General features: G+C 40.1%; 1 protein-coding gene across 1 annotated transcript in view; it reads right to left on the reverse strand.

The window, feature by feature from the left end:
• Positions 1 to 17,014, reverse strand: part of nek11 (NIMA-related kinase 11) — a 119,432-nt gene that overhangs the window by 17,472 nt on the left and 84,946 nt on the right. Inside the window, exon 14 of the mRNA XM_078171275.1 lies at positions 7,598 to 7,658. Within this exon, the coding sequence (XP_078027401.1) occupies positions 7,598 to 7,658 (61 nt within the window). The remainder of the gene's footprint in view (positions 1 to 7,597; positions 7,659 to 17,014) is intronic.

Genomic DNA, 17,014 nt, shown 5'->3' on the forward strand with positions numbered 1-17,014 from the left:
CAATGTAATCTTGAATCCCTTCAGCTCTTATCTGACGTTTGCTTATTATTAGCTCTTTGGTATAAATTACTACTGGTATTAGTACAGCAACAACACATCATCGGGAGGGTCAGAGGGAACAGAAGCCCCTGGCCCAAGGTCAAGAGGGGCCCATGAAAAGGTGTGTGGTTGACCTTTGAAATGGATCAAGTAAAATAATTTACTTACTGACTTAAATCACTGACAATACTATTTATATGTATTTACATGATTAATAAAGTAATTTGATCATTTCAACACATCGGCCCATCTCTCTAGCAAAAGAAAAAGAAGAAGCAGGTGTGACAGGCAGAGCTGAAGATGATGAAGAGTCATTTTTAGGAACACAACCTGCTGTATTAGCTCAGTTTTAAAGCTACAGTGACGACACTGGTATTATATCAAACAAGAGGACCTGAGGCATCCAGTGGTACCAACCATGTCAGGCTATCTTGTCAGAAAGGGGGCCAAATAACACTCCAAGCTACGCTACATTTTGGCGAGGGAAAAAGGAACAATGCCATTTTTCAAAATTGTGTATTTAAATATTTCTGCATACTGGGGTCACTAAACTTAAACTTCAAATTAAAATTCCATTAATTGGGTATAGCTGGAAAACTGAGAGTTGACAGCCGTAAACTCTTGACACTGTTTTAGTTCTGCACATTATTTAGTCAATATTTGATTACAGATTGAATGAATGAACGAAGAAAAGAATTATCTGTTCACTCCTGATTTAATCTTATGATTTAATACTTTGCAGTAATTTCCTCAATCAATGTTGTATTTTGTTTTTCCCTATTCAGTGGAGGGCTTTTTTCAGCCCAGGACAAACGTGTGACTACCTCAACTTTTTAATGTCAGAATATAAGGTTTTAACAGCAGATACACAATACATGTGGAAATATGATTAATTGGATATTTACAAGACGTATAAAAACGTAAAAGGATCCCCCGTCGGGTGTGGATGAGAGGGCCCACTTTTGAAAACGTCGTGCCCCTGCCTGTATTCCAATAACAGCTGGCCTGCTGCACATCACCTGACAGTTCCTACTTTCATCTTTGGCTCTTTCACAATGCCACTGTTTTCAGTGCTTCATGTCCACTGACGGCTCCACAGCCTCATCTCTGCTGATGATTCAAATGCTTTCAGCACCGAGTGACAGTTTCACTGCTTTTAATCTTTAATTGAGAGATCGTGTGCTGACACCTGAATTACTGAACTTGAGGCAGAAACTCATCCCCAACCTCAAGAAAGCAACAACGTGTGGCTGCAAACTGTGCTGCTAAGCTACAGACTCACAAACAGGTCTGTCCTTCATCCTGATGATGATGTGAGGGGTTCATCCTCAGGGGAGCTGAAATATCACCAACAGACATCCCGAAAAATCTGATCCAGCACCAGAAATCTGCAGAACTACAGTTCAAAGTGTTGAACAGGAAGTCTGACATCATCATCGTCGTCATCATCATCATCGTCATCATCATCATCATCCTCCACCAACAAGGCTGCAAAACAAACCCTGATGACCAGAATGAACCAAAGAGTCGGCATGACGACAGACCGTCAGACAGCTGAGGCCTCCTCATGTAAATTGGTTGTTACCATGACAACCTGCAGATACATGTAGAAATATGTACATACATAGAACATGAGCGCATTCATGAATAAATACACATCAACATGCTGTCATTCATATTTCAAAACCCACAGTGGCAGTTTGTCGACAACATATTTACAGTATATAAATCTACTTATAGTTTAGCTGTCTCCACACTTTATATCTCATGTTTAATTAAAAAAACATAGAACTGATGCAGAACAAATTAAATGAATTTAAATGTCAGCAGTTTTTTTTTATTCATATGTTAAAACATTTCCGATGTGTCAGATTGATTTGCATGTAAATGACACATTTCCATTAAACTAGAATAAATCAGATGTGTTTTATTCACGGAGCTTCAACCAGTCGAGCAGAATTAGAATTAATTTCCTAAAGAGCAGCTTCAAACCCTCCAGCACAGATTCAAGTCTTCATTTTTGATTTCCTTTGTTTTATAGATTCATATTTAGTAAAGAGCCTCCTTGTATTTTTTCACAGCAACAGTTTCTTTAGTGCAGCAGTCATGTCGCTCACCACAGAACTACTACTTTTCTCATTCACTAATTTGTTCCACTTCTACGTTGCTGTTTTTTTCAACAGCTGTCAAGGTACTGAGACTTAAAACTTCCTGTACAGATGTTTCACATTAAAAGCATCTCAGACACTCTAAAGACAGAATCCCTCCCTTTCCTGGTCAGCTTTTATTTTGAAACTTACATAGGAAGTTTTGTGTTTCATTGCAGCTGCAACAGCAACAGAAGAAAATGCAAAGTTAAGGTCACTGTTGTATTGAAGGAGTTCAGGATGTGAGATTCTACCTGTTATTTGAGAATTCAGAGGAATTTGTTCTTATTTCATCCTATTTAAACACTTAAAGGTATAATATGTAGTTTTTCCACATAAAAATGTCTAAAAACAACTAAACCAATATTATATATTTTGTTTAGTTGTGTACTTTGATTATCAGAAATGTTTCCAACAATTTTTCAAACCCAGATAAATATGAAATATTATTAAAAGTTACCGACCGTGTCATTAGGTCGCATGTCAATGGCGACGTAACTCCAGTTACCATAGCCATTAAATGAAGGAGAAGAAGAAGAGGCAGACTGGATGAGACGTCAGAGAATGAACGTTACTGTTGCTAGGCTAAGCTAACTCGTCATGGATCATGATTATGCATTGACGGTTGCTGCACCTTCTGACACTGAAGCTGTCCCGGTAAACAAGCCAGTAAAACGGAAACGTACGGGTCAACCAAGCGATCCCAGAAGAATCTGGGATAAGAAGAGAGCTGCCACGGTCGGTTTCGGTTTCACGGAGTGAGGAACATCAGATTTGTATCTGTTATATGACTACAACTCCCATGATCCCATCCAACTCCGTCTTCTGTTATTGTTTTGGTTTGAGACCCCTAGCAGCAGAAAATTACATATTGTAGGTTTAAGGTATTTTCATGTCAAAAACAAAGAGTAAAATCATTTTTCAGTGCTTTCTAAACATGTTATAATCACAGTTGTCACAAATCGTCAGACTAAACTTGCTGAATTCTATCAAAACTACTTGATCCAGATATCAGAAGTTAAACAATCTGAGCTGTAGATTATAACGTTATCTCAGCAGCGTAAACTTAAGCTTCCACCTGCTGTTAGCAGCTGTTAGCATGTAGCATAATTTATTGTTTTTATTGCAGAATGAACCTGGGCAGTCGTTAAGTTTCCCCCCTTGTGAAACTAATGAAGTATTTTGTATTGAGTAATACACAGATCATACAGTATGTTTTAAAAGTAGTTTGACACTGTCATCACCCGCAAGATGATTCCACCAAATGTGCAACTGTTCCTTTAAAGGTTCAGTGTGTCAGATAGTGCCATCTAGTGGAGAAGATTACAGATCGTAACCAGCTGAGACTTCTCCTGGTTCAAATTCCTTCAGTGTTCATTGTTCAGGAGCTGAATGATCCACAGAGTCTCTTCCTCTCAGAAACAAACAGACTGAGCAGCTGATTTACACCAGGAAAGAATGAAGACATTTCACGTGACAAAGAATTTTCACGTGTTTTTACAAGGCTGTTGGTGGCAGATGGGCTTCTACTACAATGCCCAACGTGAAAACGTGAATGTCTCTATCTAGAGCCAGTGTTTGGTTTGTCTGTTCTGGGCTACTGTAGAAACATGGTGGACTCTATAGACAAGGACCGGCACTCCGTGTAGATATAAACAGCTCATTCTAAGGAAACTAAAACACAATGCTTCTTCCTCTTTAAGGTGATTAACCACTAAATTAAACATATGATATTCCACTACTGCCAACCTATCCCCCTAAATCCTCCACACACTTCTGTTAAATCTGTTCCTAATCATTTCATATATAGTTGTTTTATTCAACATTTCCACAGTTAGAGTTTGGAGCAGCAGCAGAAGTCACTGTGTTGTTGCACTGTTTCCTCTGACATCTACAGCTGAGCTGCTCAGGTGGGTTTTTTTTTCCTGTTCTGAGGTCAGTGAAGCGAGACGAACAGGTTTCACAGCAGAGGACAGATTGTGACTGAACCAAGCCAAGAGGAACTGAAGACTGCGAGGAGGAGAAGGACGAACACACTCAGTTAAAGACTGCAGGGATAAACATCCAGGCATTAACATTGGTCTCCACGGGAAGGACACAGTTATTAACAGAACTCAAGCTGCTGCTGGAGGACCAGGAGGAAGAGGAGGAGGATGAAGAGGAGGAGTGGGATCTGAACTTTGAATCTGGCCATGTTCAACCTGACTTTAACTCTGTGTGAAAAAACACTCATTCTCATTTATCTCAATCAGACCACTCTGTCATCACTGGTAGATTAAAGGCATTTGTCCGGCTCATTGTCAGGTCAAAAAACACTTTATTTTCCTCGGACTCTCTCTGCTGGAACACCTGTACGCCAACTCACCACCAGGATAAATGCTGCCATTGTACAACACTTGTTGTTAATAATATTATAAACGGCCTTGATATTCACCAGCACTGTGCAGCTCTTTTCATCGATCTGTCTAAGGCATTCGATACGGTGGACCATAATATTTTATTAGGCAAACTATCATCCATTGGCCTAGACAGTCTCTCTATCAGCTGGTTCTCTGACTATCTTTCAAGTAGAACACAAGCGGTAGTTGCAGATGGTGCTAGATCCAGCTCTCTTTCTTTGGGCAAAGGTGTTCCACAAGGATCCATCCTGGGCCCACTTTTATTTACTCTTTATATTAACAACATTTTACTCCCCTCACCACTTTGTGATGCTCATTTCTATGCGGACGACACAATTTTATACAGTTTTGGCCCCACTCTTAAATCAGCCGTTGCAAGCCTGCAATCTGCTTTGAACTGTTTTCAGTTGTCTCTTATTTCCCACAAGCTTGTCCTGAATCCCAGTAAAACTAAAGCTATGTGGTTCACAAGGTCACAACTAAATGACTCCTGTCTCAGTATTCAAACCCTGTATGGTGAGTCAATTGAAACTGTTGAGTCTTATAAATACCTGGGCATTTGGTTGGACACCAAGCTTTCTTTTCAAACCCATGTGGAACACCTTTCAAAGAAATTAAGAGTAAGAATTGTTTTTTTATACAGAAATAAATCATGTTTCACCTCACCCAGCAGGAAGACCATCGTACAATCCACAATAATGTCTGTTTTTGATTTTGGTGATGTCATATACATGCATGCCTCAGCTTCCACATTGAAACCTCTTAATGCAGTTTTTCACAGTGCCTTACGTTTTATCACTGGGGATCGGTATCTTACCCATCACTGCATTTTATATGAAAAAGTGGGCTGGCCCTCTCTCGAAGTTCGCAGAGAACAGCACTGTCTTTTATTCATTTATAAAGCCTTGTGTGGAAAGCTTCCCTTATATTTAACCTTACTTTTAAAACTTTGTACCCCTGGTTATAATACATGTTCACAGACACAGCTTAGACTTCACATCCCACGTATGAAAAGTGAACTAGGAAAGACCGTCTTCAGGTTTTTATTCAATTTAGCTGACATCAGCTTCTGTACTGCGTCACTATGTAAACTCTGATATGTATGTACGTGTTTGAAACATATCTGTGGTTTGCAGCAACATATAGTGTCAATATTTTCTCCGGGGGACTGAGCTGTGCATTCACCCGCTGACATGCTACGTTCTAGCTCCTGCCTGTTTAATCCAACCCCTCGAAAAAGCCCAGTCTGCTCTGACTGATAAGCGTTTCCAGGTCTTTTGTATCTTGGCGTCTCTGCACCGTCTCTGCTGCTGGGGACTGACTGCAGCGGACAATAGAGGCGCTTTCTATTGTGAAGAATCACCAATAACAGCTTCTGTAAACAACCAAACATGTTCCAGCAGGATTATGATTTCAAAGCAGCAACAAAGGTTACATGTTTCCCTGACATTAGCATGTAGCTACATGTAGCAGTGTATGTGATGTAAACACTTGCAGTAGTGTGTCTGGAGCAGGTGACCATACAAAGAAATAGAGTAGCATGCTGAGGTTTGTTAGCCTGGAAATCCAGACCCAAATCTAGAAAGATTTAGGGTCTGGCTATGAGTAATGCAAATGGCCCAACTCGAGGGGCGGCACCAAGCATGCATTTGAAAATATCACTGCAGCAATTGGATAACACTACGACCAATCAGAACAATACACGGGGTCACGTATACGCTTAGCTACCGGCGGAGCTAACTGGTAGATTAGACTCTTGCCGTATCTGGTCGGCAAAACAGCAAAAACGTCCTTGCAAAGGAAAGACTCGAGCGCCGTCTTCTGTTCCTCTTTTAGAGAAAAAGCCAAGTCTAACTCGTTCATTGTAGCGGCCAAAGCCGTTTCAAACAACTGGTGTTCATCCGTAGCCATCTTGCAATGTTTACTGACCGATTCCAGACTTCGTCGTCGCAGCGCTGTCGTCATCTGTTTAGCTCGCCTCTGGCCCGCCAACGGCATGGGTAATGAGCATCATTACTGATTGCCAGAGTGACTCGCTGAGCAAATTCAAATTGTGCTCCAGTGAGAACTCTGGATTTCCAGGGTAGAGGTTTGGGCCCCTGCTCAGAATTTCATTAAATGTGAGTAGTAAGTCATTATAAGACGAACTGAGCCTAAAGTTATGAAGTTAAAAATGGAGAATTTCTTCAATATTCTCTTTTTTAACTTCAATCTTTTACAAAAAAACACAAAATGAAAAGAGCCTGAAGCAAAACTTTGGACACCCTGCATGCTCAGTGCTCAGTAGCGCCCTCTTCTTCCAAACCCTTCTTGTATCCAGCTCAGAGTCTTTCAGTTCTTGTTTGGAGGATTTCTTTTTGGGCCGTCTTCATGCTCTGCTGTTTGAGCTCTATCTACGGATGTTTGATGATGTTTAGGTCGGGGGACTGTGAGGGGCGTGGCCAAACCTTCAGCTTGAGGCAGGCCACTGGGTTTTGAGGTGTGTTTAGGATGCTGATGAAGTGTTGTGATGAAATATATTGTCACATATTGCAAATGATTACCTTTTCTCAACACTAAATTATGTTCCCAAAAAGGAAAACTTTGTCAACATCTGTTTTATCTAACAAGATAAAGTTTTCAGTCTGTTCGTCTGACTTCAGCCATTTTTTTCGCAGCAGTAAAATGTGTCTAGTGAACTGAAAAAGCAACTGATTATATTATTCTAGTAAAGTTTAATTTGTATTTGTAATATTATATAATAATAAATTGATCTTTGGCACTGTGTAACGGTGTGATATAGCCACACAAAAATATTGCGATACTTTATTGTATTGATTTTTTTCCCTGGTTTGTTTGTGTGATGTGTTGCATGTTCTGCTTTAACTGAAAATTAAAGAGTCATTCATTCATTCATTGTTTCACATGAAGCTATTTCATATCATTTTGTTCAAAGTACTTTGTCTCTGTCCCCGGTGTGTACATTAAACATACACTGAGCATGTGTACTTTATGTGTACGGTCTGAACTCACCACTCAGTTCCTCCTCCAGAACTTCCTGCATGTGCTTCATCATGGCCTCCAGCTCGCTGACCTGAGGACGACAGAAACCAAAAACTATTTATGATATTATTCTCTTTAACAATTATAGTTGATTTCATCCTGCAGTGTGTAGTTTCTGTGACGGGAAAACAGTGAAGCTTCTTTTAATGGTCAAAATATATATATATATATATTTTTTTTTTTTTAAGTTTTTTATGTTTCAAATCATGTTTTAAGTTCTTGAAATGAAATTTATTACATTTATTTTTTTCAATGCATGTAAGGAAATATCTGCAAATCATTTATTCACCAACTTTTTTCTTGGTGACTGAAACATGATCAGTGTTTTCATGGTTTTGTTTTAACAACAAAAAGCAAGTTCAGGAAATATGTCTCTTAAATACTGAAACATTTCACAAGTTTTGACTTTTGAGTAATTTTTTAAACCACCATCCATCCTGCCCAAACCTAAACAAAATAAAAAATATATGTATCATGCAGCCCTAACTCATTCCACCTTAAAACTACTTGACGCACTTCACCTCTGTGCTCTTTGCTGCAGGAGAGAAATATCACATTTACATTATTGAATAGACAAAAACATGAGTGTAAATCACTTGTGTGTCACTACGTTATTATGGTGCATCATCAGAATGTGTCAGTTTGATTTCACTCATTATTTCTATAAAACAAACAGAGTGAAGTTAATCCAGTTTCATCTGATTCCAATTAAAGTTGATTTAAACATTTTCAAACTGCGTCAAACAGTCAGTACGGTCGCAGCTCCAGAGCGAAGCACAGAGAGGACAGTTTGGAGGACGTGTGGGACGTGAAGATGTGATAAAGAGACACACACCAGTTTAACACACAGTGTCTCTGTTTCATCCTCGACAGCATTTCCTCACATTTTATCTCCCGACTGACCGACACTAAAAACATCTCAGTCCAATTAGTCATCACACCCGAATCATATTTATATTCAGCTCCATCCTCACATGAGCCTCCTGTAAGTTACTCAGACGTGACAACGCTGTGCAGGTCAGTGATGATGCACTGGCACAAGTTATAACGAGCTGCTCTTTATGGTTTCTGTTTCAATTAATAGACATCTAATGACCATTAGATTCTAACAGCTCATGTACGACATCAGTGTGTTTGATATGACTGAGTTATGACACTGAAAAGAAGAAGAGACACAATTAAATTATTCAGCTTCAAAGGGTTAAACTGAATAATAGTAAATATTTAATATGTTGCTGCACAACAGCTTCCCTCTGGTCTTAATTCATCTCATCTCAGGCGGTCATGTCTCCACAGATACGTCAGATTTGTAAAGTAGTGCGTCGTGGAAATGTTGACACTTTACTTATTTTTTACATTTCAATGATGCTGTGATTGAAGTGTGGTTATGTTTAGACACAAACACCAAATGGTTATGGTTCAGAAAAGATCATGTTGTGGCTTAAAACATCCACTTTGTGTGGAACAGTCAAAGCAGGAAACACGGCGATGTCTCGGTAACAAACGAAGGCTTTTTGTGGCACTTTCTGTCGTAGAAACACAACGACAGGTCACTTAATTATCTTCAGATGCTGCATGAGTGACAGGCTGGTAAACTCCAGTAAATAGTCTGCACCAGGATGTTTCACAGTCAGAGCGGAGCAGTGTCAGCAGTTGGTGCGAGTTGTGAGCTGTAATTCAGCAGGAAATACAGCAAAACTTTCAGATCACAGACCGAGCGGCAGCCAGAATATAAGATTAAAAAACACGGGGAAAAAAATAATGATTCATTTTCATCAACTAAAATGGTTCACATTTTTTAAAGACTGCAACGCTTTAAATTTTCGGCAACTAAAACGTTTTAATTTTCTTTAACTAAAATGTTCTGAATTTTCTTCAACTGAAAGATTTTAAATTTTCGTCGACTAAAATGTTTTAAAAATTTTTAGATTAAAAATTTTAAGTTTTTGTCAGCTAAAAAAAATTCTAATTTTCATCAACTAAAACATTTTAAATTTACTTTAACAACATTGTTTTGAATTTTCGTCGACTTAAACTTGACTAAAACTTTGAAGGATAAAAATGACAAACTAAAACTAATAAATATTTTCATCTCAAAACTAAGAATAAATCTAAAAAAGCTGTCAGCATTAACACTGGAGCTCTTGTAGTCATTTCTTCTTCCTCTGTGGTTTAACGGCATCATATTAATATTCACACAACAGGAGTGAACAGAAACAGGACTTCAGTTTTATTCTGATCATTTTGGGAAATTTTGGATAAAATTTTGAGCTTATTTGGATGGAACTTAATGACTGTGTTGATGATTTGACTCTGACAAGTAAAATATTATTAAAAGAGTTTCATTTAAGGCAGCAGAGGATGTTTGGTCAGAGTCTGTCTGGTGCAGACATACGGCAGAATATCAACGACACAATCAGCTGCTTCACGTTTACTGACAGCACAGTTAGTGCGACTGCCACAGTGACGATGGCACTGACAGTGTAACACACACATCCACCTGCAGATTTATGTATAAACTGATATAAATAATAAATTCACATTTAAATATGACTGTATCCAGGACTCTGATTCATTAGTTCAAACTCCCATCAGATGTTCTATGTTCACTTTGTGCTGTAGCTTGGGGCTGTGAAAGCCTGCCTGTGTCTCTGCAGCAGAGTCTCAGCTGACATGTTCAAGTCTTGGGGGAGTTTCACCCTGCTGCTGCTGCTGCTGCTCTCTCTTCACCTGATTACACTGACGGGATGAAGCTGCTCCCTCAGCTCTCTCTATCACTCTGCAGCAGTCCGTCCGCTTGACACACGACGACTGAAGCAACAATAAATACGATTTTTCATTATCTGTGACAATAAACTCTGCTGCTCTTCTTCATGTTTGTGTTTGTGTTCATCATTCAGGAACATTTATGGCTCTCATCAGAGGCTCAGGCCCAGAGGATTGAAATCTAATCATGTTGGCCTGTTATTATTTTTCTTCCTCTATACAAATCCTCATAAGATGGTTCATGGTAGACGCATAAAATTTTTAACAATGACTTGAAGTTGTGACCAAATGATGCTCAACAAACACAACCCCAATCAGCCTGATGGGGGCGCTATAATTAAGGGCCAAAAATGCAGTTTTAGAGAGGCCACGCCCCTCACACTGTAAGTCTGACTGACTTCAGACTGGACACACAGCTCCAGCTCAGCTCAACAAGAAAGCATCAATCTGCCTGTTTTCACTATTGACCAGTAGGTCAAAGTTGGTGTTGTTGCAGAGGGGCGTGGCCAAACAGATTTGGTCATAAATGAATGAGCATCATAAACATTGTGAGTTATTTTTAATGTAGAAGCTGGCAAAATTCTTGATCCTTTGCAGCCTTCAACATTTGATGGTCTGTGCTGCTTGAATCCCGGAGTTCCAGCATACAGCCTGTGTTGGGCGTTACACTATTATTACTTTTTCCAGTAACAAGTAGGGCTGGGCGATATGACCAAAATCTATCACGATATAGTTCATTTCATATCCCGATATATAGCACATTTTAATCCAATGAATAAAAAGTTGTAAGTGCTGTAAAAGCTTCGCAAATTAAAAAGCCACGAAGAGTAATTTATCAATGTGATCTGTGCAAAAGATGGACAGACTCCAAATGACGAAAAATATTGCCGTATAAAGTGTAATTTTCGTCACAACGATATAAATGATAGAGCAAAAATATGAAACGACAGACATTTTTCTCTCGTCACACGATATATATCGTCATATCACACAGCCCTAGTAACAAGTAGTGTAACTAATTACGAATAAAATTTCAGTATTAATATTAAAGTTACCCTGAAACAACTTGTTACACCAGCTGCACTGTTTCTGTAGAAATGTAAATAGTGTCACCAGATAGGCAGAGCTACATTTGAAGTACTGCATACAAACAAAGACGGTCACTGAATCCTTCACAGGAAGTTCCTGCAAGTATTTCACAATAAAAGTCTTTTTATAAAATGAAGGAATTCTCTCAGCTGAAATAACAAGGGGCTTTTAATCTGAAATGGATACAGGAAGTGTTGAGTTTGAAATGGCGGTGTGATGCATTAAATTTAACAGGATTGAAATTAAAAATAGAAGAGAAATGAGGGCCTGTTTCTAATGTGGTGTGTTTGAGATGCAGCTGGTAGCCTCTGCAGCTGTGCTGAGTAAAGGCCCAGACACTATCTGTGAGTTTGATTCCTTTATATCCTCCATTATGAAGAAAGAACATTGTTTGCTAGCTTGATGCTAATGGCAGTACTCAGCGGGTTGATAAAGTGCCTCTGCTGTTTCCTTTTTACTCTGTGTGCTAACGTCCCTACAGGAAATATCTAAAAGGCTGCGCTGTTGTTGTCGCACAGTTTCCACGGCAGCAGATCGCTCTGTGATCCTATTGGTCAAAGTGACGGCAGTGACGGGAGAAGTCGTGGAAGACAAAAGGAAAATCAAACATGCTAGACTTTCTGTCAGGAGCTGACACCGTACAGCGCTGCGTTGGTCTGGACTGATACCGTTAAGTCTGAACCTGGGATTATTTAGCTAGAAGTAGGAACAATACCAGTTTCACCAGTCCATTCATGCCTTAAGTTACTTTCCAAAAGGCCGAAACAGAGTTTGTCTGTCCTCTGGTTAATGAGCTCTACAGTCTGTGTTTGTGTCACTGACCAGCTGTGGTGAAAGCTGACATGTAAATTCAAACCGTTGACTCGGTGTCTTGACAGTGCTGAGCATTAAGGGAATAAAGACCAAATTATCAATTTAAATGTCTGTCTGTGACTTTTTTTAAAATCAACTTTCTACACAAACCAGCGGTGACTCAAACATGAGACCAGCAGCGTGTGAACAGACGTCTGGTCTGAACGGACTTCCTGCTGCCTACATGTGTCGAAGACGGTTCAGACCTCATGGACATGTTTGATCAGCTGTGGAGGTCTGAGGACAGACAGTCAGTAGGAAGTGAGACGGTGAAAAAAAAAAAAACTGCTGTTCTGACAACACAGTCACTGATCAGATGTGTGTCAGCTCTGACGCCAGACGGCCACGTTAACACAGCCTGGATAAAAAGTTGTATCATATTCATCATATTTAAGAATTTATCTCTGAGGCTAAAGGTCAGCACCGACACAGGAAGTCACGTGTTCTTCATTTAGCAAAGTGTTGAAGTTGGTCTCTCGAAATCACACCATTAATCCTCTGACTTGCTTTGTCAGTTGATCACATCAGGATCTCAGACTGTGCCAGAGGATTGAGACGAGTGCTGAGGCTTTTCTTTTGTGCAAAAGACATTTTTTCTTTCTTCAGTGTCAGTTTTTTAAATCCAATCATTGATTTATTTTCAATGCACTTAAAGAGAAAGTCTAAAGCCGTTTCCTCCAAACCCTTTCAGTCCAGCACCTTTGGAACCAGCAGTAAGCCTTCAGACATGGTACCTAGACCCTCGGTGTGTTCAGACAGTCCTCTTAAATGTGGGCGGGGTTGTTGTCACTCACTGCTCCGTCCAGCACTCGCTGTATTTCCTCATCAGCGGTGACACAGATGGAAGTCTGCACCTGGTTTATCGTCCACAGAACGAGGCTGCACGCCCACATTTTCACAACAAAATAGAACAGGCTGCAGTGAGAGTCTCTCTCCATGGGATATTTAAAAATAGCAGCTTTGTGCATTTAGTCCTTCTCAGGCAAGCTCAGGGGTTTAGTGTTGCTGTAGCCCACAGGAAGTGAGGATTAGAATATATGACCTTCACATAATCCGCTCCAAATTAATCTATATTTTTAAAGTCATTACTAAAAGTGTGTGTCATATAAAAACTAAAGTGATGGTCAAAGTTGTCACAGTGAAATTTAAGGTGTGCTGATGGATTCACGTCATCAACTCATGCATTGAGTAACATTACAAGTTAACGTTCCACCTTAAAAGTTGCCGGCAGTCGGCCCAGTGAATGAAGCTATTTTTTTCTCTTTCATTTTATAGTTGTAGTTTACTGATGTATGAACAGAGGTTACATAAAACCAGAGTGAGCGTCCTCTACTGACCAATCAGACTGCAGGGTTTCTAGCTCCACCTTTTAGTACCAGATCTGTGTGCTAGGTACCCCAACAGAGGGGGGACCAAACATGGGGACGCTAAGGAACGCTGCTGTTGGGACCATCCACAACTTTCACTGTGGGAACAGAAACAATGCAGGCTTAAGAGACTGTACTTGCTTGGTGACTGATTTATATAAATTCTGGTGTCATCTGCATTAAAATGATCCTTGCTCTGTAACTTTTCCCCCTGTAGTGTTTCCAGGTTGAATATTTGCTGGTGCCGCTGTCAAACAGACAATCAAATCGTTTCGTCTTCCTCAGAGCAGAGCAACTACTAACAACACAGTCACGTCTGTTGTTCCAGCGTCCAACATTTCCACCACTGGAGACTCTAACTGGTCATTGCTCTGATTGAAAAGGGGCAAAAAATTATATATTGCACATTTAACTAAAGCTTATCATTGCAGTAGTTAACATTCCTGAATATAGTATAAATGTCTTATTTCTAAGTTGTCTATTGAACTCAGATGATTTGAAGAGTTTGGTACATTTTGTTAAATTTAAAATTAAGGTTAAAACACGTTGATGATATTCCCCAAACTACATTCTTTCAAAGTACTGTTTGGTGTCCTCAGATTCAGGTATAATTTTGCCACAGATATAAACCAGAGAAACAGGAGCATCACATTTCCTTTGCACAACAGCCACAGATAGTGTGAGAGAGCTTTTAGCTGCTGCTCTGTTCGGCCTCAGCTCCACTAATTATCCAGTTTCGCTCCATTTCTTTTCTTCTCTTTCTTTCTGTCATCACTATCAGCAGTGACAAATCGGTTTAATCTCTCCTAGCCTCCCATTTTCTCTGAACCCAAAAACACACCACAACCATTCGCTGCTGGACTCTCATAAGGTCGCTCTCCCTCTGCAGACAGTATATTAGACCGGTCCCTTCAGTCTGCTGTTATAAATTGGCTGTAATCGTCCGGGAATGCAGAGCTGCTATTTACTGAAAAAATGGGATCTGACTCGTCCTTTTGCTATTGGCCTGGAACAGTGTGTGTGTGTGTGTGTGTGTGTGTGTGTGTGAGATGACTGAACTAGAACAAACTGAATCTTCTGTGCTGCAAAAATGAATCTTAAAAAGTGAAAAACTTTATGTTTTAACTCTTTAATAAAATGTGGGTTTCACTTTGTTTCTCCCATTCAATCAAAGCCCGGTATACTGTGTGTGATTTTGGGCTGCCCCAGACGAAAGATGACCATCATGGAAGAAACGTGGCGATATCTTTGGTCGTGGCTCTAAAACACTGGTCCTACATCACACAGTCAGAGAGGTTCAAGGACAGTGACAGAAATTTGGGATGACCATCTCACTGTGTGACTGCTCTTACCACCTATGTCTATTAACCAACCAATAGAAACACAGCATGAAATGAGCCAAACAAACTAACAGACAGACAGCAGCTCACCATGGAGGCAAAACACGCTAAAACAAATGTGTGTGATTCCAACAAAGAGGAAAAGCTTGTGAAGCCTTGTCTGTATGATGTGTCCTCCAGCTCTGATCAGTCTACCAGCATTTAAAGGCATGTCTCAAAACAACAACGTGTGCCGGTAGTAGGAGCAGGCTGACGGCTGAGCATGCCCACATGCTCATCTTCTTAAAAAAGAATCTCCACATCATGTTTTTTCCAAGACGAGCAAGGTAAGGAGAAGGGACACTGAGGTAGAGCAGCAACATTAAGCTTATCAATGTACCGCTGCCTCTCTGGTAGGCATAGCGTGCTAAAATAATCCTTTGCCATCTTAGTATTAGCTAATTATTAGCAAGCTACAGCTGATAATTTTAGCTAGCTAGCAATTCAGTTGTGGAGACTTGAAGGCGCGGCTGCGGAGGCAGAATGACAACGAAGGAGCGAAGGAGCGAAGGAGCGAAGGAGCGGAGGAGCGGAGGGGAAAGTGGGCCTCGTTTCCCATTTGGGGGCGTGGCTTTCAGATTATGATGCGTTGCGCTCTGTCTCTATAGAGCTCACTCAACTTTTGATTATTTTCAGACATTTTCATAATTTTTTTTGGCCATTTCATTAACTTTTGCGAAAATTTTAAGAACAATTTTTGGACATTTTCTAGCTAATGTCTGTGGAGAACTGTTTTGCCTTCAGCTAAGCCCCGCCCACCAAACATCATACAGTTTAGCTCTATGAGTAAGAATCAAGTAAAGATAAACTGACCTACATGCTGCTTTCTACTGTTTACTAACATATTCTCTGGTCTGTCTGTCTGTGACGCTGAATGTGACACCAGTAAAAACACCAGAAAGACAAACCTTTGAAAGGAGTGTATTGCCTATTTTTTGTTTTTAAAAAAAACTTACTTGTGCTAATTTCGGTGGGAAAGGTAAAGTACAGAGATGTCAAACGGTGCCTTGAGCAGCGACATCACACACTGAGGGGTGTGACAGAGTGTCAGTTTGTCACAACCTGAGAATAAGAACGAGCTGCTGTAGCTGAGCTCGTCTCAGCTCCTGTATTTACAACCCTGTCCTCTGAGTTTAGAGTCCACAGGTTGAACACAATCAGGCACAGTAAGCGTAAACAGCTGTGTGGGTTTGCAGGAGTTTAAAACTCAGCAGTGAACAATAATCTGTTTGCTTTCTCTCTCCATAAAGTCTGCTGTTTGTGCTCTTAATCCCTCGCTCCTCCAGCGTGATGTTTTTCATGAGTTGTTTTTCCCTCTTAGTGTTTCAGATTTTAGTTTCTGCGTCTTAATCTTATCTGCTGAGAGGCAGATTTATGAACTTTGGTTTTAAACACACACCAGGACTGTTTTGATTAAGTTCACATTAACAGTCAGCTGGAAAATAAAATGCACTGATGCACTTTTTTGCTTATTTTTCCTTAACAGCAAATGAGCTGCTAATAATGTGCATGTTAGTTAACAACAGGTCAGAACGCCCTGTCCTTGTGGTGTGTGTGTGTGTGTGTGTGTGTGTGTGTGTGTGTGTTTAAGTCTCTAATTAGAGGACTTACAGGGCTCAGCTCAGTGTGTGAGAATCATATTATGATAATTTGAGCCCAAACACAAACTGAACTCTCGTCACATTAAAACATGAAATCAAAGCTCCCTCTCAGCCTCCACCTACAAAGTCCTCACTGTGCGTTTCGTGCTAATCCGTGCTAATGCTAATCCACACGCATTATACTCTGCTGCCCTAATTAGGGAGCTATACATAATAATATTTGGCCTTTTCAGCTCTGGATAATAACGAGGATGAGCCGAGTGTAAATACACAAACCCTGCCCACATCGCGGGCCACATATTTTTTATTACTTTGCATAAAATCCTGATATAA

This window comes from Epinephelus lanceolatus, chromosome 10 (genome assembly GCF_041903045.1).
Source record: "Epinephelus lanceolatus isolate andai-2023 chromosome 10, ASM4190304v1, whole genome shotgun sequence".
NCBI classification, from domain to species: domain Eukaryota; kingdom Metazoa; phylum Chordata; class Actinopteri; order Perciformes; family Serranidae; genus Epinephelus; species Epinephelus lanceolatus.